General features: G+C 54.8%; 4 protein-coding genes across 4 annotated transcripts; 2 read left to right on the top strand and 2 right to left on the bottom strand.

The window, feature by feature from the left end:
- Window positions 1-175: 175 nt before the first annotated feature.
- BJ171DRAFT_181395 (P-loop containing nucleoside triphosphate hydrolase protein) lies at window positions 176-3158 on the bottom strand. Its single transcript, XM_053106076.1, has 8 exons — window positions 2908-3158; window positions 2410-2699; window positions 2179-2243; window positions 1933-2008; window positions 1642-1816; window positions 1370-1471; window positions 675-1254; window positions 176-518 (listed from the first exon to the last, which is right to left on the bottom strand). Exons 1-8 carry the CDS (start codon window positions 3016-3018, stop codon window positions 448-450), a joined length of 1470 nt encoding a protein of 489 aa, XP_052964584.1. The 5' UTR covers window positions 3019-3158; the 3' UTR covers window positions 176-447.
- A 2608-nt stretch (window positions 3159-5766) lies between these two features.
- On the bottom strand, window positions 5767-7902 carry BJ171DRAFT_181373 (uncharacterized protein). The gene is made up of 3 exons (XM_053106075.1): window positions 7644-7902; window positions 7449-7526; window positions 5767-7170 (listed from the first exon to the last, which is right to left on the bottom strand). The coding sequence occupies exons 1-3, from the start codon at window positions 7815-7817 to the stop codon at window positions 5965-5967; spliced, it is 1458 nt and encodes a 485-aa protein (XP_052964583.1). The 5' UTR covers window positions 7818-7902; the 3' UTR covers window positions 5767-5964.
- Window positions 7903-8587: 685 nt separating this feature from the next.
- BJ171DRAFT_181351 (peptidase family M41-domain-containing protein) lies at window positions 8588-12110 on the top strand. The gene is made up of 4 exons (XM_053106074.1): window positions 8588-8731; window positions 8955-9362; window positions 9673-11563; window positions 11740-12110. The coding sequence occupies exons 2-4, from the start codon at window positions 8993-8995 to the stop codon at window positions 11843-11845; spliced, it is 2367 nt and encodes a 788-aa protein (XP_052964582.1). The 5' UTR covers window positions 8588-8731; window positions 8955-8992; the 3' UTR covers window positions 11846-12110.
- A 1465-nt stretch (window positions 12111-13575) lies between these two features.
- On the top strand, window positions 13576-22083 carry BJ171DRAFT_627935 (uncharacterized protein). Its single transcript, XM_053115564.1, has 4 exons — window positions 13576-13666; window positions 13820-13970; window positions 14058-14198; window positions 14698-22083. Exons 1-4 carry the CDS (start codon window positions 13652-13654, stop codon window positions 21894-21896), a joined length of 7506 nt encoding a protein of 2501 aa, XP_052964581.1. The 5' UTR covers window positions 13576-13651; the 3' UTR covers window positions 21897-22083.
- The last annotated feature ends 971 nt before the right edge of the window (window positions 22084-23054 follow it).

Raw genomic sequence — 23054 nt, 5'->3', positions numbered from 1 at the left:
AGGGAGGAGCATAATTCGCTCGAGCCCGAATCCAATCCCGAGCCGAACCCAATCTCGAGCACGAAAACCACTACAGATATTTTGGTGCCATCCACCGCCCGCACAAAGATGGAGTTAGTGACTGCGCCCTGTCACCCACCCATCCTTGCATCATCCTGACGATCACAAGAGTGAAGGCTACGCTGGTCTTTGTATAACGCCATCGCGATACATCTTTTATTCATTCTTGGAGAAGACTGTGTCACAAGTCGGTCTTGTCATGACAATCAGCGCCTTGCCCTTCCGTCGCCCTCGACCAAACTCGCTGTCGATCCTCACGACAGCACCCATCAAACTAGGGCCAAGCATGCCCGCTTGGTCGAGGATGGAATAGAGAGAGAGAGAGAAGGGGAGGGGCGGGGGGCAGCAACGAACTGCCGTTCTCAAGACCCTCCTCGCCTGTGGCGTTTACTGCTGCTCTGCCGGTGGAGCAGCGTCCAGGATGAGCTTGGTGACCTTGCCCATGGCAACGGTTTTGCCTAGAGAGAGAGAGAGAGCACGAGAAAGAGAGAACGGACAGCCAAGGGACAGCTGTGTCAGATCGGCACCATTCAAGCAGCAGCAACACCGACCGTATATGCGCGGATCATTCCCGCCCTCCCGCCCTCCCGCTCTACAGCGCAGCAGCAACAAACCTTCGTCACGGAGAGTGAAGCGTCCCAGCTGAGGATACTCCTTGTAGGGCTCCAGGCAAACCATGCCGCCCAAGGTCTCTATTCGGGCAATGCAGACATCGCCCTGCTTCAAGAACTTGGGAGGGTTCTTGGACTTTTTGCCGGTCTTCTTGTCGACCAAGTGGAGAAGAGCCTGTTGTAGGAGGCGATGGTGGTGGTGGTGGAGGCGATGGTGGTGGTGGTGGTGGTGGTGGTGGTGGTGACGATAGTGGTGGGAGTTAACTGTCTGGCAGGCAACCTCCATCCCACGATCGGCTGAAGAAGCAGCTCCAGACAGGCTCTGAGGACGATATGAGGCAATCCTCTTGGCTTCATCGTCTTCCCCTCCCTTGCTCGACTGGTGGCAAATCTCTCTTCCCTCTACATTCGCGATACGCACCGACAGGGTGACTTCCTCTCGGACATTGTGGACGTGCATGACGGCGGTGTAACCGGCACAAATGATCGACTTGTGCTCGACAATGGCCACCTGAGCCTCGAAGGCAATGACGGTGTGGATCGGGTGGTTGGGGCTGCAGAGGACCGAGCCGGTGGGGATGTCCTGGATGCAAAGCGCGACAAGGCCGCAGAAGGGCAGCGTCAATACCCAAACAGCATGCCAAACAGCATGCCAAACGGCAGACCAAACGGCAGACCAAGCAGCACACATCACTCACTTCTTCTTCAATGCCCTTCAGACGGAGACGGACGTTATCACCGCTCTGGCCGATGGTGAGTTCCTGGTCTTCAAAGAAAATGCCAGAGATTTCACAGACTCGCTGGATGTCGAAACCACAAGGAACGCCGGGTCAGAAGGACATTCACTTTTGCGGCGAGGAAGCTGCCGAGCTGAGCCAGGCTGGACATCCGCGACACCACAGCCACCCAATCATACGGTCATGGACTGAGGTCGGGGGTAGCGGCGTGCTCAACGATTGCAACGTCGTACCTTGTTGGGCATCATGAGCACCGTCTGGCCCTTCTTGATACGGCCAGACTCGATCTTGCCAGACACGATGGTGCCCATATCCTTGGACTTGTCGGCGAGGGGCATCATGAAAGGGGCGGTATACTTGCGGTCCTTGACTTCGACGCTGTCCAGGATCTCGAGGAGGGCGGGGCCGCTGGTTGTGGGACAGGCACAGCGGCAGATTGGCAGTCAGCGGATGCACGCGGCACCAGCCATCTCGGCAAGCAGACAGACAAGCAAGGAAGGTCCTCTCACGGAGGCGATGCGCACCTGTAGTAAGGACAGTCAGAGAAGCGTTCCTTGATGTTGGCGCCGGTGAAGCCAGAGACGGGAAGGAAGTCGACATCTGGGCATCACGAACGCGGCCAGGACAAGGCAGAGTGGAGCAGTTAGAACAACAGGGTCGACGGGATCGGCACGAGAGTGCTATGTCGGCTGAAGCGCGCAGCGGCGGGCATCGAGGAGCCACACTACGGTTGATCGCATCGCATGCCGCGACCTATAGCGACCGCTCACCTGTCTTGGGGTTGAAGCCGACTTGCTTCAAGAACGGAATGAGCTTGTTGATGCACTCGTCGTATCTATCGCCCCGACAGATCCGCAAGGCAGAGTTGATGAGACACAGCGAGGAAATGTACATCGAGGTGCGAAGAGATCTCCTGTCAGTGACCCTCTCCCAAATGCCAGCGCCATCTGTGGCCGCTCCCCCCTCCTCCCGTGTCCTCCCGTGCGTTGACATTAACGCACCTCTCCTTGGACCAGACGACGGTGGGATCGTCCATCTTGTTGATGGCGATGATGAGACGCTGGACACCAACGGTCTTGGCAAGCAGCGCGTGCTCACGAGTCTGGCCGCCCTTCTCAAAGCCGGTTTCGAATTCACCCTTGCGGGCCGAGATGACGAGGATGCCAACGTCACTCTGCGAGGCGCCCTCGATCATGCTGGGGACAAAGTTCTTGTGGCCGGGGGCATCCAGAAGCGTGAAACGGCGCTTCTCGGTCTCAAAGTAGCCACGGCCGTACTCGACGGTTTTGCCCTGAGCAGAGAAACGATAAAACAGCGACGGCAGCAGGATTGAGGTTGTGAGATGGGGCGAGTCGGTTGTGGGGCCCACGGCCAGAGAAGACATCGACATTGGTGCGGTCGGGAATACTGTGGTCGGGGTGCTGTGGTCGAGAGTGCTGTGGTCGACCCACAGCCATGCTGTCGACAAGATCGAGCAGCAGACTGAGCCACTCACTCACCTTGGCGCGCTCCTCCGAGTTCAGATCCATGGCCCAGGACAGGTACCACGACTCACGGCCGAGCTCCTTGGCCTCGCGTTCATATTTCTCCATGGTACGCTTGTCAACCATACCGGTGAGGAACCTGTCCACCGGAGCGACGGTCGCGGAGACGCATCAGTACGAGCCGGGCAAAGCGCAGATCGTGCAGCAGCAGAAAGACAGCGCCAGTGGCCGAGAAAATGGGCGGCGAGACACTAGCAAACCCACCCGCCCAGTATCCTCCACGCATCGCCAAACAATAACAACGATAACAACAGCGATGACTGCCGACGCGATCACTCACAGAATGTGGCCAGCCATGGTGGACTTGCCGGCATCGACGTGACCCATGAACAGCACGTTGACAGACTTCTTGAGATCATCTCCAATGTCGTCAAAGTCAGGTTCGGGAATGTTCAAGGGAGTAGCCTGGACGACAGCAGGAGCAGCGGCCACGGGGGCAGGGGCGGCAGCGGGGACGGGGGCAGGGGCAGCAGCTGCGGGAGCGGGAGCAGGAGCAGGGGTCTCGGCTACAGAGGTGCATTGCGGATTCAGGTCAGAGGCAGCCGTCCGAGATTCGATAGTTGCCGGCAAAGCGCGCGGCGAGTGGACGACACCGTTGCGCCGGATCAGTTCGGTGGCAAGATCGTTCCGCGATGGCCGTGTTAGGTCCGCCCACGAGAGTAGCGGTTGCCAACGCAGCCAAAACAGCCACAGAGGCGATCCAGCAATCCGAGTTGATCGAGCGTAGGTCGAGTCAAGTCGAATCGAGTCGAATCGAATTGATTGAAGGCAGGTGAGATCGATTGAAGGCAAAAGAGTGTAGAAACCAATGATGTTGAGAGAGCTGGTCGGACGGGCAAAGGTGTGTTCGGCTCTCTCCCTTTCGTCGCATAGATGCGATGCGTCCAACCACCAGTCCGAATCCGCATCTCTCTCACCGACAGACACGCTCCCCGCTCATGGCCGCCCAGATCGATCCACAAAATCGACAGAATCGACAGAATCGATTCGCAGCCTGTTGCGCCCGCTTGTCAGAGGAGCCATACGCACCTTTGGGAGCCGGTGTCGAGGGCTTGGAGGGAGCCGGCGAAGCCGCAGGCGACACAGGCTTGGGAGAAGCAGCGGCGGGAGCCTCAGAGAGCGAGGCCGTCTTGGCCGGCTGCGGGACGGGCAGCGAGGCGGCCTTTGCAGGAGCGGGCTGGTCGCGGGAAGCAGGTCGAGGGGCCTGGAAGGCCTGCTGGGGAGCCTGGTAGGCCTGAGGTTGCTGATAGCCCCGCTGTTGCTGCTGCTGCTGTTGTTGCTGCTGTTGTTGCTGCTGCTGTTGCTGCGGTTGGTAGCCCTGCTGGAAGCCTCCCCGCTGCTGCGACTGCTGAGGCTGGAAGCCCTGCTGGTTTCCACCGGCAGGGGGCGTCCAGGTCGGGGCAGGCACAGGGGCCGACGACATCCACGAAGGCACAAACTCAGAGGCGCCAATGTTGAACGACTTTGGGATGGTGAGCTTCTTGCCAGAAGAAGGCGCCGCCGAGCCCGAGGAGATGTTGAGCTTGGCCTGGGTGTTCTGAGCCAGGCTTTCGTCGTTGGAAGGGTCACTCATTATGGCGATGAAGATCGAGAGCGGACTGAAGCGCGGCAGGATTGTGGGGACGAAGGAGGGAGGATCCGACGCAAGAACAAGAGCGGAAAGAACAGAGACGAGTCGATGGATGCCAGAATCGGGAGAACAGTGTCAGTACGGACTCGAGAGCAGCTGCCTCGAAGAGAGAATGCTGGATGTGATGAGAGGGCGATGAAAGCCAACGGATGGCCGTTTGGCAGCCAGCGGTGCTGCGGCAGGCACAGGAGCCAGATCGGATCGCGAGCGACGAAGGGGCCAAGGGCGAGCGACTCACAATGCAAGGCGAGTCGGACGGAGAGACGATCGCAGATCTTATCCAGTCGAGACAGGGGGGTGCTCAGGGATCGTGCGCGGGGATGTGCTTGAAGAGCAGGCGGGCTTCCAGACGACGACAACGACGATGGCGACGACGACGACGGCGGGAATGGTGGTTGTGAAGGTCGTGATGGTGGTGGTGGTGGTGGGAAAGGCGTTGCGGCGCAGAAGGAAAAGCGCAGCAGCAACGAGAAAAAAAAATGTATTCGCGGGTGGTTCCTCCATGGCCCACAGCGAACAGCTCTCTGACCCATCAATCCGGATATGCCGTGCCCAGGTCGATACGAGACTGCTCAGCAGCGGATAACGAATCGCATGGACGTATATCCCCTCTGTCCCGCTTCGACAGCAGAGATGGTGATTGATTGTAGATGGACGTGTGTATTCGCATCAAAACCATTCACAATCGAGGGCAAATTTGGGGGAAGGGTGGATCCCGTTGCATTTTTTTTTCTTTCTTTTCGTGATCGCTCTACAAGTGCGCAGGGGCGCATCCTCCACAACGAAATTATCCTGGAGGCAGAAGAAGAAAAAAAGACAGAAAGAGGCTAGTCGAAAGGATGAAGGCTCAGATCGGCGCATCGGGCTCGTTAAGATGACATTCGAATGTGAATCTTCGAGATCGGGATGAGCGAGATGCGCCAAACGCAAGGATAGGTAAAAAGAATAAACAACACCATGAAAGAATAAACAGCAGTGAGCAGACATTTGAGCGCAAAACAAGAGAAAGGCTGGCAGATTCACAGGTGAGGTTGAGGTTGAGGTTTGAGGAAAGACGGCTCGATCGATCGATTACATACGCACAGACGTACATGGGAGGGGCGACAGGGTGGGGAGCGGGATGGAGAAACATATACTCGCCCGTGCACTTTGCACGGGCAGAGACAGAGTCGGGTCGAAAGTGGCGGTGTCGGGTTTCTGGGTTTGGGCTTCAGCTCTAACACTGGGAGGCTTCAGCTTTAGTACTGGGAGGATCCAGCACCATCTGTCAAGGGACGGAGATACTTTTCGGGGACGAGGCCAGTCATGCCGGTGGTCTGGTTGAAGGCCTGGTGGACGATGGTGGTGAGAGAGCAAAATGAGCGCCCAATCGTGCAACGTGATCAGCGGTGGCAAGAGACGGCATTCGTAGCGGCATTCGCCAATGAACGGATCAAGCGGCGCAGGACCGTTGGCTGGGTACAGGAGCAAACAGAGGCAGAGCACTGCGGGAGTGTTCCGTATCTCCAGGCACACGATGATTGGGGACTGTCCTGGGCTACGATGAAACCTACCTGAGCCATGCCGGCAGTGTTGAAGTCGGACTGGAGCTGGATGACATCGCCGAGATGGAGGTTCATCTCATACGGACTCTTGGTGTCGTAGGCCTGGATGACCACGAATCGGCTGTGCTGAGGCTGGCTGTACTGGCTCGGGGTCGACTGGTACGCAGCGGCAGGGGCAGGGGCGTAGGCGTCCTGGGGAGGCTGGAACTGAGGGTTGCTCAACTTTTGGTCGGTAGGGTAGGAGGTGGGAGCCGCGTAGTAGCCCTGGCTGGCGGGAGGCTGCTGGCCGGCGTAGTAGCCCTGGGGGGCAGGGGCGGCAGACTGAGGCGGGTAGTAACCTTGGGCGGCGGGGGGCTGCTGCTGCTGAGCGGGATAGTATCCCTGGGTGGCCGGGGGAGCGGATTGAGCAGGGTAGTAACCCTGGCTGGGGGGAGCGGATTGGGCAGGGTAGTAGCCCTGGCTGGCGGGGGGAGCGGCTTGCTGGGGATAGCTGGTTTCAACCTGAGCAGGAGCGCTGTACACAGGCTTGGGAACCGAGGCAGCGTTGTAGGATCCATTGGGATCGACGGGCTTGTCGTTGGGCTTCTTGCGCGAATAGATAACAAAACCGGCAATCAGGGCCACGACGACGACGGCGCCGGCAACGATACCGCCAATAGCACCGCCCGAGAGGCCGCTGGAGGATGAGGGGCTCGGGCCGGGCGAGATAGGGGTGCTGACGGGGACAGTGCTGGTGGAGAGGGGAACGGGCTTGGTGGTGACGCTGCCGCCGGGGCTGACGACGACGACGTCGGAAGACGAAACGGAGGTTCCGCTGAGCGAGCCAGTGGTGATCTGACCCGTGGTCAGGAAGTTGGGGCCGCAGACGGTGCCAATGGTGGTTTTGAAAGTGTTGACGTCCTGGAGGAGGGTAGCGTTGCTGCTGAAGACGCTGGTGAAGTACGGAATGAGCTTGATCCAGCACTCGGTGCAGAAAGCCTGCTGGAGACCCAGGGGGGTGGTGGGCAGGTTGGAGGTGAGGCTGACAAAGTCATCCCAGCAGTACTGTTGGGCGAGGAAGCAGCCGAGAGAGAGGAGCGGAGGGCATACGATCAATCACCCAGTGAAGCAGATTGAATCGGCGGTGGCGTGGCAGGAAAATGGTGCGTTAGTTGGCAAGAACGATGGCGGCGGATCGTTTCATGTGCGAACAAGGGATGTTACAGGCCGATAGACTGGGCCGAGTATCGGGGGTTGAGCGAGGCCAACAATGGAAGACACACGAAGCCGGTGTCGATCAGCACACCACGAGCTGCACACGATCCCAGACTGCAGATACGGACATGCGAGGTGTGGACGTCGACGTAGCAGAAGCCGCTGCTGGCGCAGAGAGCGGCACCGGAGATGGTAGTTTGTTGTCTCTGGTGAAAGACGAGGAGGGTAAGTATCCCGATAGAACGAGGCGACGAAGTAAGGGGAGATACAGAGCCAAGGCGACGAGACAGCAGCCACACAGGTCGGCTGAGAGTGCTACTCACGGCGACGAGACGGCGATCGGAAGCAAAGGCCTGGAGGGCAGCGGAGCCAAAGTGCTCGACGCCCTCGCTGAAAAGGGCGAGGTTGGCAGGGGACTCGGGAGCGGTGTCGGCGGCGGCGCTGCCGAGCAGGGCGATGCCGGCAAAGGCCAGGGCGATCTGGGCCAGGTTCTTCATTGCAACAGGACCAGCGGGAGGACCGGAAGTGCCAGAGGGGGGGAAAGCGAAGGACGAGGGAAGGACGAGGGACGGACGAGGGAAGGACGAGGGATGGACGAGGAGGGGTTTGCACGGCCGTTTTTGTTGCCGCGGCCGAGGGGCGACGCAGGGCGTGCGGGTTCGTGGGCCACAGCCCTGCACTTGGCTCTGTTGCGCAGACGCGGTCGCGGAGGGGCGCGTCGGGGCGTGTGCGACTGACACGCATCGCGTTTGCTGTGAGCGCGTTGCGAGTGCACTGCGAGTCGATTGTGAGTGCATTGGGCGTGCATTGCGCGTGCCCTTGGCAGTGTGCGCCACGCATTGCACAAGCCCACCACGGTGTGTCTGTCGCGCTGGCGCAGTGGCAGTGCGCCATTGATTGTGTGCGTCGCCTGTTCAGCCTATTTGTGCGTGTGGCGCGCGCTCAACCTTGCTGCCCGCGGACCCGGCGATGCAAATGTCACACCAACGCCCAGCGCGGCGGTCAGCCGGCCGGCTCGGATACAACGGATACAGCTGCACCGTCACAGTGGGTGAAGCGGCGGTGTCTGTGCCTGTGCCTGTGTGAGTGAGACACAGCCACACTCCAGCCACACTCGATCCACACTCGATCCACACTCCAGCCATCCGCGTGACGTGGCCAAAGCGCGGCCAACAAGCCAACCGCGGCCGTGCGCAGGCGCTGCTGCTGCGCACACTGACAGTGCATCGTCCGGCCCTGACAAATCAGCGCTCCTTCTGTCGTTTTTGCTTTTTGAAGCCCATCCAATCTTCGTCTCCATCAGGCCGCCGGATCGTATCTGTCTGTCTGATCTCTGCCCCATCCTCGGGCCTAACGCTTCCTCCTGGCCTATCGTTTCCCTCCCCCGAACGTTTGCTTGCCATCTGCCAAGGTGGGTCTCATCCCTCGGCTGTTCTCCACCCCTGAGACCACCGAGATCACCCGAGATCGCCCTCCATCAGCTCCACCCACACCCAGGCACCGTGGGCCCCTTGCTTCTTCATCTCCCGGCTATCACTCTGGAACAAGTCCGGCCTTTCAACCACCATCCTGTCTTCGTCCCCTCGCTAAGGCTTCGAGACGCTAACCCGCGCAGTCTGCCCTCCATTCCGCAGCGATTCCGTATCCAAAGGCCACTCATCCTCGCATCGTCATGCTGCGATCCTTCGTCCCCGGCGCCCGTGCCCGCCTGGCCTTCTTGGCCCGCCAGTCGCTGGCTGCAAACACCTCGACTCCGTCGCATTTGATCTACCAGCGGCCCTTCTCCTCCATCGGCTCGCTGCTCCTGAGCAACCAGGACAAGCCCCCGAAGGGATTTGAGAACTTTTTCCATCCCAAGATCTCAAACCAACCGGGATCGACCCAGCCTTCGTCGAACGAGCCTCCCTCGGACCCTCAGAACAAGAACAAATCCAATTCCGATCACCAAAACGACGACCAGGGCGATAAGGAGAAGCCGCCCCGGCAGGAGGAAGAGCCTGAGAAGGAGTCTCGCGAGGAGAACGAGGGCAAAGGACGGAAGGGTGAGTAGTGATGGCCCTGGGCATCCTGTCCGACGAGTGTTCATCGCGGGTTATCCATCGGGGCGAAGCGCTCTCGGCCCTGTCTCGCCTGCGCATATTTCAAATCTGGCATCTTCCGAGTTGATTTCGGTTGCGGCGGCAGAAGCTGCGACCGCAGTCAGCCGCAGGGCTCGCGTTGATCGCGTCGGATATAACGGGACTCGTTGACACACACCGCTTCCCGCCCTGTTACCCCTTTCGGTTGCATGAGTCTGTTCCCCCCCCCCAAGACACCGACACTGACGCCACCCCACACATATATCCCATCTAGGCAAGATCCCCAAACCCCCGCCCAAGAAAGAAAACGAATTCGAGGTCTTCAACCTCAAGCTCAACAGCCAAACCATCCTGCTCTATGGCCTGCCCGCGCTGTTCATCCTGTGGCAGCTCTATTCGTCCGTGAACGAGTCCCACAATATCACCTGGCACGAGTTCCGCAACAAGATGCTCGACAAGGGCTTTGTCGAGCGTCTCCTCGTGGTCAACAAGTCCATCGTCCGTGTCTATCTGCGAGGCGATGCTCCTATGGTCCCCCGCAACGGCTCGCCGCCCGGCACCTCGCACTTCTACTTCACCATCGGTAGCATCGAGACCTTTGAAAAGAACCTCGAGGAGGCCCAGGATCGTCTCAACATCCCCCAGCACGAGCGCATTCCCGTCTCCTACACCAACGAAGTCTCCACCGCCAACCTCCTCCTCAACCTCGCCCCCACGCTCTTCCTGATCGGCGGTCTCTTCTGGATGTCTCGCCGCGCTAGCGCCGGCAGTGGCGGCCAGCAGGGTATCTTTGGCATCGGAAAGTCCCGAGCCAAGATGTTCAACCAGGAGACGGACATCAAGATCAAGTTCAAGGACGTTGCCGGCATGGACGAGGCCAAGGAGGAGATCATGGAGTTTGTCAAGTTCCTGAAGGACCCCGAGATGTACGAGCGTCTTGGTGCAAAGATCCCCAAGGGCGCCGTTCTCTCTGGTCCGCCCGGCACGGGCAAGACCCTGCTTGCCAAGGCCACCGCTGGCGAGGCCGGCGTGCCCTTCTTCAGCGTCTCCGGTTCCGAGTTTGTGGAAATGTTTGTTGGCGTGGGCTCGTCGCGAGTGCGCGACCTCTTTGCACAGGCCAAGAAGCACGCCCCCTCGATCGTCTTCATTGACGAAATCGATGCCATCGGCAAGGCCCGCGGCAAGGGCGGCTTCTCTGGTGGAAACGACGAGCGCGAGAGCACCCTCAACCAACTGCTCGTCGAGATGGACGGCTTCAATGCCACGGAGCACATCATTGTCCTCGCCGGCACCAACCGCCCCGATGTTCTTGACGCTGCGCTCCTGCGTCCCGGCCGCTTTGATCGCCACATCCAGATCGACCGCCCCGACATCAAGGGCCGAGTCGAGATCTTCAAGGTCCATCTGAAGCCCATCAAGACCACCGAAAACATCGACAACCTCTCGCGCAAGCTGGCCGCACTGACCCCAGGCTTCTCGGGTGCTGACGTCGCCAACGTCTGCAACGAAGCTGCCCTGATTGCCGCCCGCCAGCTCGCCGACACCGTCACCGAGAAACACTTTGAGCTCGCCATCGAGCGTGTCATTGGCGGCCTCGAAAAGAAGACCAAGGTCCTCTCGCCCGAGGAGAAGAAGATCGTCGCCCACCACGAGGCCGGTCACGCCGTGGCCGGATGGTACCTGGAGCACGCCAACCCGCTGCTCAAGGTCTCGATCATCCCGCGCGGCCTGGGTGCCCTCGGCTACGCGCAGTACCTGCCCAAGGAAGACAACCTGCACTCGACCGAGAAGATCAACGACATGATGTGCATGGCCCTGGGCGGCCGTGTCGCGGAGCAAATCTTTTTCCAATCCATCACCACTGGCGCCCAGGACGATCTCAAGAAGGTCACCAGCATGGCCTACTCGCAGGTCTCCAAGTTTGGTATGAGCGAGGCCCTCGGCAACATCTCGTACGACGTCGAGGAGGGCGCCTTCCAGAAGCCCTTTGGCGAGGACACGGCCCGTATCATGGACGCGGAAGTCCGGCGACGCATCCAGGAGGCGTACGATCGCACCTTGAACCTGCTGACCGAGAAGAAGGAGGATGTGTCCAAGGTGGCCCAGCTGCTGCTGAAGAAGGAAGTCATTAGTCGCGAGGACATGATTGCTCTGCTCGGACAGAGGTAGGCATTGCTTGACTTGAGGCGTAGCTGAGTGCTTGGCCGGTACATGTTTGATGTGCGTTGATGTGATGTACGTTGATGTGATGTGTGTTGTTGGCTTCGGGAAGCTGAATCCTTTGATCGCTTCCCGCTCCCTGAATCGCGCAACCAACTCATCCCTTTGGCTGTGATTGCAGACAATGGCCCGAGCCTGGCGCCTACGTCGAGTATCTGGGTCTCCCCGAGGACAAGCTGAATCGTAAGCTGGAAGAAGAAGGCAAGCCCAACCCCGAGACCAAGTAGAGGCGTCACGTTGCCCAAACTCTGGTCGGTCGCAGGTGCTCGGCAGCCTCGAGTCCATATAGTCAGCTTCTCCATCCACGCGCTATGGCCAGCGCTTTATGACATCCCCCTCCCTCTCCCGACCCCAGCGAGTCCACCCATCCAGCAAGCATGAACAGGCCAGCCGACCTTGCCCCTCAGCCTGCAGAGTCAGCATTGAAACAAATGCGGGGTACCTACTCTCCCGTCTCCTTCTCTCTCCCGCTCCCTCCCACTCATCGTGTTCATAGGTATTGTCGCCGGCGTTCGTCTCCTCTCCCCTCCATCACCACCTCTGCCATTACCGCGACCCCCCGGCCACCACCCCTAATCATCCGCCATCGCTTCTATCACGCCGCTCGCTCTCCTTTCGCATCAATCCGTCTGCGTCCTCTGTCCCGCATCTCGGTGACATGAAGCTGTCTGTCAGCGCGACTCGTACTGTGCAAACTCCCCCCCCCATCGCCTCTTCCCACCCTTCCTTGATGGCCTAAACCTGTCGATGGCGGTGAATGTTCAGGAGAAACGTGTCCCATATTCTGAATACAGCCCTGGTCAGAAAGCAGAGCCTCGAGCAGCGAGCCGAGCCGAGAAAACCGGTAGAGCCGGCGCCGACGATGAGAGTGAGAGAAGGTGGGCACGATTTGGGTGAGGGTGTTTTTACCATGGATACAAAAGGCCAGTTCGTGTCTGATGCATCGGGACTTGTAGACAGCACCACACAACCCGAAGGCGCGGAGTTGCCGCAAAATAGGCAGCGAAACGGTCCTGGGAGCCGCGATGGCCAAATGATGCTGAAACGTCAGGTCCGCCTTTGGAACTAATCCAAGGTGAATTGATCGCCCACCTGTGCGCCGGGCTTGTTCCTACCCCTCAACTCCAACATCCAAAGCTCGGGGCCCAAACACAAACCTGGTCGATTGCCCGAAAACGCTCCCAAGAGCAACAACCCGGTGCTCGTCTCGGCTGATTCGACAGAGCCGCAAAGCCCGCCTGGGAGGGGGAAGGGAATATCAATCGGCGACTTTGCGGCGCATTTCCATCTCGCGAGCTCCTTTCCAGTACCCAAAACAATGATTCGGAAGGCTGGAGTGGCTTTGTTGTTCCAGACAATACGGGAAGGTTCGGACCAGGAAGGATCCCAGAGAAAGGGAGAAATGCTCTTTCTCCCCGCTTTCTGATTCCTCTCCTCTCTCGATTGTCACCCCTTGGATGTCCACGGCGAGGTGGGCTGTCAGGTCATCAGCTAGCCATAACTGTTCGGACAGTGGAACACGCAGGCATCGAGTTCCGGCGCTGACAGCAGTGAGAGTTTTACTTGTCTTTGACGCTATTGTCGTGCTGCAGCTTCGATGACGAAAGAGGGTCGCTCGAGACAATCGATGTCGCTGTGTGGTCGCAGTCGGCATTGTTGGATAGCCAATCAAGGTTTCTGTCCAGGCTGGGACTTCGAATCAGAAGGTTCTGATCAAGGCACTTCATCCAGTACAATGGCATTGCTGCCAAGTCCAGGCGTGGATTAAGGCTGGAGGAAAGGACGAGAGGTATATATGCGGGAGTACTTTCCATCGAGGGATAGACCTTCACCGGTTTGGTAAAGAACTGGCGAACGAAACAGGCTCCAATTTGCCACTGTTGCGTGCGCTTCCAACTGCCAGGTAAAGACGACGAGTCAATAATCACATCAAATAACGACCCGAAGGATATAATCAATGAAGTTACTCTATATCGCCGCTCCGCTCTTGGCCGCTTCGCTTGTTCGTGCGGCCTATATACCCGAGCCCAATTATGACGAGAATCATGGTGAGACTTGCGCTCAAGGAAAGAGCATGATCGATATATGGCTGCGTATTGGTGCTTGTAAAAATACTCTTGCGGAGGGAGGGGAGGCCGAACGTGGGACTGACCCGGTGATGGTTGTCAGGGAATGCCGTGTCTGCTTCTACACCAATTCAGAGAAGTACCCGCGTATTCAAGTGCGCTCCGATCTCAAGAGCCACAGGTATCAAGCCGACTGCCACCGCCTTGGCCAACGGAGGCGATACCCGTACAACTACTTTAGCCACAGCAACTGGAACAAAGGACGGGTCCTCTTCTATGAGCACAAGTACAGCAACTTGGGGAACTTCCGTAGCCAGTTCGGTTACCAGAACAGTTGCAGCGTCTGGAGGAACGACGACGACTGACGGCCAAGGCTCGAAAGGAAATTTTTACATATCGGGAACCTCCTCAAGCACGGATATCGGCAATGCATTTTCGAGCACCTGGGTTGCAACTGCAACGACGACGACCGCTATTATACCAGCCACGACGGCAACCACTATTATACCATCTAGTACGACGACTATTGAACCGGTCACGACCACCACGATTGGAGCGACAACATCCACGACACCTGGAACAACATCTTCGACGACGACTGTCGAGCCTGGAACAGCGACATCAACTACGACAATAGGATTAGAGGCAGGAATAAGCTCAACGATTGTGGCAGGAACTTCGTCCACAGGAACCACGTCGACCACGACCACGTCCAGCACGACAACCACAGGTGATATCGGACTGTCCACGGTAGCCTCAACGTCAGGAACAGGCACAACTCAGACAGCATCGGGGAGCACAACTGCCCCAACGAGCTCTGCAATCACACAGACAACAACCACAAGCGCAGCTGGCAGTGGAGTTGGATCCGGAACACAGACAACTATACAGGGATCAGTAACAACCACAGTAACAGGCACAACACAGGCAGTAATTACGGGAACAACGATCGGGACGGAAGGAAGCACCACACAATCAACCGTTGCAAATACAATTTCCTCAACGGGAACAAGTGCTTCGCAGCCTGCAGCTAATACCCAAACTCAGACTCCTGGCGGCAACAACCAAACACCTGGCGGTAACAACCAAACACCTGGCGGTAACAACCAAACACCTGGTGGTAACAATCAGACTCCTGGTGGTAACAACCAAACACCTGGTGGTAACAACCAGACTCCTGGTGATAACAACCAAACACCTGGTGGTAACAATCAGACTCCTGGTGATAACAACCAAACACCTGGCGGTAACAACCAAACACCTGGTGGTAACAATCAGACTCCTGGTGATAACAACCAAACACCTGGTGGTAACAATCAGACTCCTGGTGATAACAACCAAACACCTGGTGATAACAACCAAACACCTGGTGATAACAACCAGACACCTGGCGGCAACAACCAAACACCTGGTGATAACAACCAAACACCTGGTGGTAACAATCAGACTCCTGGTGATAACAACCAAACACCTGGCGGTAACAACCAAACACCTGGTGGTAACAATCAGACTCCTGGCGGTAACAACCAAACACCTGGTGGTAACAATCAGACACCTGGTGATAACAACCAAACACCTGGTGATAACAATCAGACTCCTGGTGGTAACAATCAGACTCCTGGCGGTAACAACCAGACACCTGGTGATAACAACCAAACACCTGGTGATAACAACCAGACTCCTGGTGGTAACAACCAAACACCTGGCGGTAACAACCAAACACCTGGTGATAACAACCAAACACCTGGTGATAACAATCAGACTCCTGGTGATAACAACCAAACACCTGGCGGTAACAACCAAACACCTGGTGGTAACAATCAGACTCCTGGTGATAACAACCAAACACCTGGTGGTAACAATCAGACTCCTGGTGATAACAACCAAACACCTGGCGGTAACAACCAAACACCTGGTGGTAACAACCAGACTCCTGGTGATAACAACCAAACACCTGGTGGTAACAACCAAACACCTGGTGATAACAACCAAACACCTGGTGGTAACAATCAGACTCCTGGTGGTAACAACCAAACACCTGGTGGTAACAACCAGACTCCTGGTGATAACAACCAAACACCTGGTGGTAACAATCAGACTCCTGGTGATAACAACCAAACACCTGGCGGTAACAACCAAACACCTGGTGGTAACAATCAGACTCCTGGTGATAACAACCAAACACCTGGTGGTAACAATCAGACTCCTGGCGGTAACAACCAGACACCTGGTGATAACAACCAAACACCTGGTGATAACAACCAGACACCTGGCGGCAACAACCAAACACCTGGTGATAACAACCAAACACCTGGTGGTAACAATCAGACTCCTGGTGGTAACAACCAGACTCCTGGTGATAACAACCAAACACCTGGCGGTAACAACCAAACACCTGGTGGTAACAATCAGACTCCTGGTGATAACAACCAAACACCTGGTGGTAACAATCAGACTCCTGGCGGTAACAACCAGACTCCTGGTGATAACAACCAAACACCTGGTGATAACAACCAAACACCTGGTGGTAACAATCAGACTCCTGGTGGTAACAACCAGACTCCTGGTGATAACAACCAAACACCTGGTGGTAACAATCAGACTCCTGGTGGTAACAACCAAACACCTGGTGATAACAACCAAACACCTGGTGATAACAATCAGACTCCTGGTGATAACAACCAAACACCCGGCGGTAACAACCAAACACCTGGTGATAACAACCAAACACCTGGTGGTAACAATCAGACTCCTGGCGGCAACAACCAAACACCTGGTGATAACAACCAAACACCTGGTGGTAACAATCAGACTCCTGGCGGTAACAACCAGACACCTGGTGATAACAACCAAACACCTGGTGATAACAACCAGACACCTGGCGGCAACAACCAAACACCTGGTGATAACAACCAAACACCTGGTGGTAACAATCAGACTCCTGGTGGTAACAACCAGACACCTGGTGATAACAACCAAACACCTGGTGGTAACAACCAGACTCCTGGTGATAACAACCAAACACCTGGTGGTAACAATCAGACTCCTGGTGGTAACAACCAGACTCCTGGTGATAACAACCAAACACCTGGTGGTAACAATCAGACTCCTGGTGGTAACAATCAGACACCTGGTGATAACAACCAAACACCTGGTGATAACAACCAGACTCCTGGCGGCAACAACCAAACACCTGGTGATAACAACCAAACACCTGGTGGTAACAATCAGACTCCTGGTGATAACAACCAAACACCTGGTGGTAACAATCAGACTCCTGGTGATAACAACCAAACACCTGGTGGTAACAATCAGACTCCTGGTGGTAACAACCAAACACCTGGCGGTAACAACCAAACACCTGGTGGTAACAATCAGACTCCTGGTGATAACAACCAAACACCTGGTGGTAACAATCAGACTCCTGGCGGTAACAACCAGACTCCTGGTGATAACAACCAAACACCTGGTGGTAACAATCAGACTCCTGGCGGTAACAACCAGACACCTGGTGATAACAACCAAACACCTGGTGATAACAACCAGACTCCTGGTGGTAACAACCAAACACCTGGCGGTAACAACCAAACACCTGGTGATAACAACCAAACACCTGGTGATAACAATCAGACTCCTGGTGATAACAACCAAACACCTGGTGGTAACAACCAGACTCCTGGTGATAACAACCAAACACCTGGTGGTAACAATCAGACTCCTGGTGATAACAACCAAACACCTGGCGGTAACAACCAAACACCTGGTGGTAACAACCAGACTCCTGGTGATAACAACCAAACACCTGGTGGTAACAACCAAACACCTGGTGATAACAACCAAACACCTGGTGGTAACAATCAGACTCCTGGTGGTAACAACCAAACACCTGGTGGTAACAACCAGACTCCTGGTGATAACAACCAAACACCTGGTGGTAACAATCAGACTCCTGGTGATAACAACCAAACACCTGGCGGTAACAACCAAACACCTGGTGGTAACAATCAGACTCCTGGTGATAACAACCAAACACCTGGTGGTAACAATCAGACTCCTGGCGGTAACAACCAGACACCTGGTGATAACAACCAAACACCTGGTGATAACAACCAGACACCTGGCGGCAACAACCAAACACCTGGTGATAACAACCAAACACTTGGTGGTAACAATCAGACTCCTGGTGGTAACAACCAGACTCCTGGTGATAACAACCAAACACCTGGCGGTAACAACCAAACACCTGGTGGTAACAATCAGACTCCTGGTGATAACAACCAAACACCTGGTGATAACAATCAGACTCCTGGTGATAACAACCAAACACCCGGCGGTAACAACCAAACACCTGGTGATAACAACCAAACACCTGGTGGTAACAATCAGACTCCTGGCGGCAACAACCAAACACCTGGTGATAACAACCAAACACCTGGTGGTAACAATCAGACTCCTGGCGGTAACAACCAGACACCTGGTGATAACAACCAAACACCTGGTGATAACAACCAGACACCTGGCGGCAACAACCAAACACCTGGTGATAACAACCAAACACCTGGTGGTAACAATCAGACTCCTGGTGGTAACAACCAGACACCTGGTGATAACAACCAAACACCTGGTGGTAACAACCAGACTCCTGGTGATAACAACCAAACACCTGGTGGTAACAATCAGACTCCTGGTGGTAACAATCAGACACCTGGTGATAACAACCAAACACCTGGTGATAACAACCAGACTCCTGGCGGCAACAACCAAACACCTGGTGATAACAACCAAACACCTGGTGGTAACAATCAGACTCCTGGTGATAACAACCAAACACCTGGTGGTAACAATCAGACTCCTGGTGATAACAACCAAACACCTGGTGGTAACAATCAGACTCCTGGTGATAACAACCAAACACCTGGCGGTAACAACCAAACACCTGGTGGTAACAATCAGACTCCTGGTGATAACAACCAAACACCTGGTGGTAACAATCAGACTCCTGGCGGTAACAACCAGACACCTGGTGATAACAACCAAACACCTGGTGATAACAACCAGACACCTGGCGGCAACAACCAAACACCTGGTGATAACAACCAAACACCTGGTGGTAACAATCAGACTCCTGGTGGTAACAACCAGACTCCTGGTGATAACAACCAAACACCTGGTGGTAACAATCAGACTCCTGGTGGTAACAACCAAACACCTGGCGGTAACAACCAAACACCTGGTGATAACAACCAAACACCTGGCGGCAACAACCAAACACCTGGCGGTAACAACCAAACACCTGGTGATAACAACCAAACACCTGGTGGTAACAATCAGACTCCTGGTGATAACAACCAAACACCTGGTGGTAACAATCAGACTCCTGGTGATAACAACCAAACACCTGGTGGTAACAACCAAACACCTGGTGATAACAACCAAACACCTGGTGATAACAACCAGACACCTGGCGGCAACAACCAAACACCTGGTGATAACAACCAAACACCTGGTGGTAACAATCAGACTCCTGGTGGTAACAACCAGACTCCTGGTGATAACAACCAAACACCTGGTGGTAACAATCAGACTCCTGGTGGTAACAACCAAACACCTGGCGGTAACAACCAAACACCTGGTGATAACAACCAAACACCTGGCGGCAACAACCAAACACCTGGCGGTAACAACCAAACACCTGGTGATAACAACCAAACACCTGGTGGTAACAATCAGACTCCTGGTGATAACAACCAAACACCTGGTGGTAACAATCAGACTCCTGGTGATAACAACCAAACACCTGGCGGTAACAACCAAACACCTGGTGGTAACAACCAGACTCCTGGTGATAACAACCAAACACCTGGTGGTAACAACCAAACACCTGGTGATAACAACCAAACACCTGGTGATAACAACCAAACACCTGGTGGTAACAATCAGACTCCTGGCGGTAACAACCAAACACCTGGTGGTAACAATCAGACACCTGGTGATAACAACCAAACACCTGGTGATAACAACCAGACTCCTGGTGGTAACAACCAAACACCTGGCGGCAACAACCAGACACCTGGTGATAACAACCAAACACCTGGTGATAACAACCAGACACCTGGCGGCAACAACCAAACACCTGGTGATAACAACCAAACACCTGGTGGTAACAATCAGACTCCTGGTGGTAACAACCAGACTCCTGGTGATAACAACCAAACACCTGGTGGTAACAATCAGACTCCTGGCGGCAACAACCAAACACCTGGCGGTAACAACCAAACACCTGGTGATAACAACCAAACACCTGGTGATAACAACCAGACACCTGGCGGCAACAACCAAACACCTGGTGATAACAACCAAACACCTGGTGGTAACAATCAGACTCCTGGTGGTAACAACCAGACTCCTGGTGATAACAACCAAACACCTGGTGGTAACAATCAGACTCCTGGTGGTAACAACCAAACACCTGGCGGTAACAACCAAACACCTGGTGATAACAACCAAACACCTGGTGGTAACAATCAGACTCCTGGTGGTAACAACCAGACTCCTGGTGATAACAACCAAACACCTGGTGATAACAATCAGACTCCTGGTGGTAACAATCAGACTCCTGGCGGTAACAACCAGACACCTGGTGATAACAACCAAACACCTGGTGGTAACAATCAGACTCCTGGCGGTAACAACCAGACACCTGGTGATAACAACCAAACACCTGGTGATAACAACCAGACTCCTGGTGGTAACAACCAAACACCTGGCGGCAACAACCAAACACCTGGTGATAACAACCAAACACCTGGTGGTAACAATCAGACTCCTGGTGATAACAACCAAACACCTGGTGGTAACAATCAGACTCCTGGTGATAACAACCAAACACCTGGCGGTAACAACCAAACACCTGGTGGTAACAACCAGACTCCTGGTGATAACAACCAAACACCTGGTGGTAACAACCAAACACCTGGTGATAACAACCAAACACCTGGTGGTAACAATCAGACTCCTGGTGGTAACAACCAAACACCTGGTGGTAACAACCAGACTCCTGGTGATAACAACCAAACACCTGGTGGTAACAATCAGACTCCTGGTGATAACAACCAAACACCTGGCGGTAACAACCAAACACCTGGTGGTAACAATCAGACTCCTGGTGATAACAACCAAACACCTGGTGGTAACAATCAGACTCCTGGCGGTAACAACCAGACACCTGGTGATAACAACCAAACACCTGGTGATAACAACCAGACACCTGGCGGCAACAACCAAACACCTGGTGATAACAACCAAACACCTGGTGGTAACAATCAGACTCCTGGTGGTAACAACCAGACACCTGGTGATAACAACCAAACACCTGGTGATAACAACCAGACACCTGGCGGCAACAACCAAACACCTGGTGATAACAACCAAACACCTGGTGGTAACAATCAGACTCCTGGTGGTAACAACCAGACTCCTGGTGATAACAACCAAACACCTGGTGGTAACAATCAGACTCCTGGTGGTAACAACCAAACACCTGGCGGTAACAACCAAACACCTGGTGGTAACAATCAGACTCCTGGTGATAACAACCAAACACCTGGTGGTAACAACCAGACTCCTGGTGATAACAACCAAACACCTGGTGGTAACAATCAGACTCCTGGCGGTAACAACCAGACACCTGGTGATAACAACCAAACACCTGGTGATAACAACCAGACTCCTGGTGGTAACAACCAAACACCTGGTGGTAACAACCAAACACCTGGTGACAACAACCAGACTCCTGGTGATAACAGTCAGGCTCCTGGTCTTCATCCTCAAACGCCTGGTGGTGGCCACAATTAATCTCTGTTTGAAGGCCATCCCTCCTCCCCAGGCCGCCCTTCAGTCTCCACCCATGATCCCCCAAATCTCCCTGCCCCAACTTTCAAGAACTCGAGTGTCCCCACTTCAGGACTCGAGAATCATCACAGTCAGTGTTCCTTCATTATATTTCGGGTCTCTTATGCCATCATTGCACTATCTTCTCCATCTTCCATTTCTGACACCTCTCTTCGACGATTTGTATTCCTTTCTGAATATCGCTTCTCGAGGAATCTGGCTTGATTCATCGACCATCGTGTTTTTCCATTCTATATATTTGTTTTCTGCAATCTTCTTCCACCCCTCCCCCCAAATTTTCTGCAGCTGTTGGCTATCTTAAGCAAACGCCGGAAGTATCCTCCTATCTCCCTGGCTCGTCTTTGGCTGCTCTCCTTCCTATCTTCCTCTACACTTTCCAGTGGTGTTTTTCTTGGCTCTCTCTGCTTGCCAGATCTTCCATTCATTGCCTGTTTCCATTCATTCTTGGCAATGAGTTCTCCAGGATAATATACCCAGGTTCCCTGTGCATGGGTTCCTCTTGATCCGGCATCCTCGTTCTCACTCCTCTCTCCTCCACTCCACAACACATGTTTTCAAAATGGGAATCGCTATGGCTCATCTCCTTGGATATCAATATAGGCATTTCTAAATGCAAATTTGGGCATCCACCTTGAATTTGATCCACCGCACTGCTGCCTTGCTATGCTTTCTGATGTTTTATCGCCTGCAAATCGATGCTCTTCGGACATCTGGAGTCGGCTTGGTTAAGAAACCTTGAATACTTCGGGGCGGCGATTTCCCGCATTGGATGGAGATGCAAGCGCACTGTCCATTTAGCAAGGAGCCACTGTGAAATCCCATGGGTGCTTACAGGCAATCCAATAAAAAACGGGACACCCGGGTTTTTGACCATTGATCGAATATTTTGTTACCCAATGTTATCGCGCGCTGGCCATGACCATTCGCCACACATCCGACTTTCGCACCGCCGCATTGCGATGCTACGACCTCATCCATAGCCTGCGTAAGGTCGCCTCCATATTCAGTGTATCCAAGAGCACCATCCATCGATGGCACCGAGGATGCAAGCTGGATGACCCATCCCGGGTCCCAGCTCGCAGATCCACTTTCTTCGAGCAGGCATGTCCAGTCATTCGCACCCTGATTGAACAGGACCCGTTCCAGACTGGTCCTGTGTTGCGATGCAAGCTCGAGTCCATCCTCCAGAGGAAAGTATCGCTCTCACTCTGCCACACTGCCATCCACCGAGCAGGTCTCTCACACAAGAGGGCAACACACCTCTACAAGTCCAAGCGACTGGATGAGCGAGTGGCACAGTTCAGGGACCAGGTCCGCTCCATCGACCCACGACGGCTCGTTTTTGTCGATGAGACGGGGATCAGGAGATCCATTTTCCCTCTTTACGGATACTCACCGAAGGGTACTCCGCTTCGCCAGCGCAATCACATGAAACACAAGTCTGTCTCGGCTGCATTTG

The sequence above is a fragment of the Polychytrium aggregatum genome, assembly GCF_025602895.1.
Source record: "Polychytrium aggregatum strain JEL109 chromosome Unknown BJ171scaffold_31, whole genome shotgun sequence".
Lineage (NCBI taxonomy): Eukaryota > Fungi > Chytridiomycota > Chytridiomycetes > Polychytriales > Polychytrium > Polychytrium aggregatum.
Note: the sequence above shows the minus strand (reverse complement) of the source record. Positions and strands in the feature narration are given on the sequence as shown.